The 3,212-nt window shown below is 39.5% G+C and overlaps 1 protein-coding gene across 1 annotated transcript in view; it reads left to right on the top strand.

Moving 5' to 3' along the window:
• LOC107681536 (arginase, non-hepatic 1-like) overlaps positions 1-3,117 on the top strand; it is a 5,126-nt gene extending 2,009 nt beyond the window's left edge. The window contains exon 3 of the mRNA XM_016477841.1: positions 2,890-3,117. Coding sequence (XP_016333327.1) covers positions 2,890-3,098 — 209 coding nt within the window. The 3' untranslated portion in view covers positions 3,099-3,117. The remainder of the gene's footprint in view (positions 1-2,889) is intronic.
• The last annotated feature ends 95 nt before the right edge of the window (positions 3,118-3,212 follow it).

Raw genomic sequence — 3,212 nt, forward strand, 5'->3', positions numbered from 1 at the left:
TATACTCTCAAGGGATAATCAAAGGGATAATTCACCTGACCGCTTAAGTAACCATTCACTTATTGCATCATTTTTCGATGCATTGAAAGTTGTATGATGACCAAGCGAGGTTGTCATCCTGCTTATTAAATTATTTTGTAAATTAGTCATGCATGTTTGAAACAAGAAGGTAAATATATTAGACTTTAACTAAGCGTGACCATTTTCGTTTTACGGGGTGAACTATCTCTTTAAATAAATTCGTGGCGGGCGCTGGATTATCTGTTACACTGTTACATCATCCAACGGTTCAAACGTGAATGAATTGACGCTTCACAATCTGTTTTATGTAGCAAATTAGCAATAATAGTTTGGCTGCCGCTGTAGTATTTTATGACTGTAATACTGTAAGTGAAAGCGTTTCGGTCAGTGAATAAGTTTTGTATGTTGTCTAGCCGCAGTGAGAGAGAAAGGGAGGGGTAGATATAATTTACAGTATGTGCGTGAGTCACTGCAGTTCCTCCACACATTCAGAGATGCTGTGAGACGACCTGCCGCAGCACATAACAATGGGGTATTATCATTCACAATAGACTTTAGTGGGGATGGCGCAGTAGGGAACTTGCATGTAATGTAGCAAACGCATCTATTCAAAGCAGCGTTTAATTCAGGAACGATATATGGGCCCATTCGCACAGAACGCGCCTTTGCATTTCACTGCGCTGCTTTTCCATTGTCTTTTTCTAGGTAAAAACGCGGCTTTCAACTGTTAAATAATGTGTCCCTGAGAGGGTGCAGAGACGTAGGCGAGACAACAGAAAGAGATTAGAGAGGAGGGTCATGTTTTATGGATTTATTAATGTTTGTGCCATTAGGATTGTAGTGAGGATAAGATTTCTGATGAGCTGACTCAGGCTGCAGACTCATGTAAAAAAAAAAGATGTGGAGCGTAATACAGGCAGCTGTTATTTTGGGTCGCTCCAGCTAGTCAGAAATGAACTTGATGAGGTCATGGGATTTCTGTCGTAGATTAACCGCTGCCAGAGGACCCTGTAACAAAAGCCCTGGGACGGGTGGCTTCAAATTACTGGAGAACATTCGTGGTTTTTAATTACAAGTTTCCATAATTAATTATTTCTTAACTAAATAAACAATCTCCCTGGAAAGAATGAGGTGGAAAGGAAAAACTGCCTCTGTCAACAGTAGTCACGACAGCAATACCAGTAAAATTTCACGATTTTTGACACATTTTCGATATACCTAAGCAAAAACTAATACCGTTTTTAAATGTTTAAAGCAAGCACTTAAGAACAGTTAAACAAAATACAAGAATCAGAACACAAAACAGTGCTTATTTCTTTCAGTTATAAAAATTCATGCATTAAAGGTCATGTATGCGAAATATTCTATTCCATAAACGACTACTGTAGTTTTCCCTCAATAATATTGTTATTATTATTATTATACATAACCTACCCTTTTTATATTGATACACGAAAAACAGCATTTCACTTCATTTTGAAGTGTATCTGTACGTGCCATAGACTGTAAAAAAGCACGCGAGCATTCGCCACTGCTGGTACTGTAGAGAGAGTGATATCCTTACATCTTCTTAATTTTAGTTTCGACTTGCTACCAAAGTATTACTTTTGACATGCCTAACGGCTACTGCTTTTACAAATAGTAATAATTAAATAACAGAAAAGAAGGCGTAATTCGTCTTTAAAGCCAAATGCTTCAGAGTCATGTCATTCCAGAGTTAGTCGGAATTTGCAAGTCACTTCGTCAGTCTCACCTGCAGTCAGTCAGCTGTTAATCACATAAACATCGTGCTGAGCGCAGGCTTGCTTTACGTAATTCCATGTGCTCCTTGTAATGCGATAGTTCCTGCTATCTTAAGCCTGAGATTTTTTCCGTCGGCGGTTATGAACAAATGACTTGTGACACAGCCTCGAAGACCCCGTTTCACCTTAGCCGTGGAGGATTTTCCCTTATTATCGCTGAAAATGGGGCGCTGTACACACACACACACACACACACAACCTAATGATGCAATGATGATTTACTTTAACATCACTTTAGCAGGCGCTTGGCATCACGTGTTTGGAGTTGTGAAAATAACCATAGCACCGTATATGGCAAGCATTCTTGACTAAACTAGATCAGAGTTTACCTGATCCAATGCAACAAATATAGATGTCTTGCTCTCTTTACCAACTGTTGGTTGTAAATGTCTTGCATATCATGGCAAGGTGTTAAATTATTTACATAAAAAAAGAGCTGTAATTTAATATGCTCACTCTCAAAATCCCCCCAAAAAATGGTTGAGCAAGAACTGCACATGAACCTGAAGTGTTCAAATGCAGTTAAGTCAATACAAACTTAACCCTTACCTCTGTCTTATCTTATGACGACCATCCATCATGCTTCTATCATGGCCAACTCCTTAATTCCCTCATAGTTTGCTTGTACATCTAGTATTTTAAATACACACATTAAACTTTAACTGGTCCACAGTGTTCACGTCTATTCCTGTTAAGAGGCCACTTGATGGTATGCAAGTCCATCATTGGTCATTTAAAATCTGATAAGTAATTCAACACTGTCACGAAGTCACCGCGGTTGGTCTGGTTCTGTCAACCTGGGCCCCATCAGCTGTTTAGACCTTCATCAGTGTCCACCTATGAGGGCTCCTACCTACATTTCTATATGACACTACATGGTCAGATTCATGCTGGGATTCAGTGACAGAACTGTGACCTGTCAACCAAACGGTCTTAGAAAGAAGCATGTGCTTGGTCAGAGTAGGCAGAAACTGTGGAAGCTTTAAGACCAATGTTCATTGTAATGGTCATGTGAAGAAAACCTTGGCATGTCATTAGTTTATTTATATGTCCTGTCTTCTTGTAGACTACGCTGTGCATGATTTTGGAGACCTGACCTTCAAGCATCTGGAAAAAGATAAGCACTTCATGCACGTGCCATTCCCACGCACAGTTGGACGTGCCAATCAGCTGCTGTCGGGAGCTGTGAGCGGTGCGGTGGGGGCGGGACACACCTGCATCATGCTGGGGGGAGACCATAGGTACACCATTTTTTTTCTTTATCTAAAGTCTTAAAGTTTTTTTAAATGTACAATATCGGGGTAAAAATACACACTTTTATATACAAAGCCTTTTATCTTGATATATATATATATATATATGTGTATACAGTGGGTACGGAAAGTATTC

This window comes from Sinocyclocheilus anshuiensis, unplaced genomic scaffold (assembly GCF_001515605.1).
Source record: "Sinocyclocheilus anshuiensis isolate Anshui unplaced genomic scaffold, SAMN03320099.WGS_v1.1 scaffold2334, whole genome shotgun sequence".
Taxonomy (NCBI): domain Eukaryota; kingdom Metazoa; phylum Chordata; class Actinopteri; order Cypriniformes; family Cyprinidae; genus Sinocyclocheilus; species Sinocyclocheilus anshuiensis.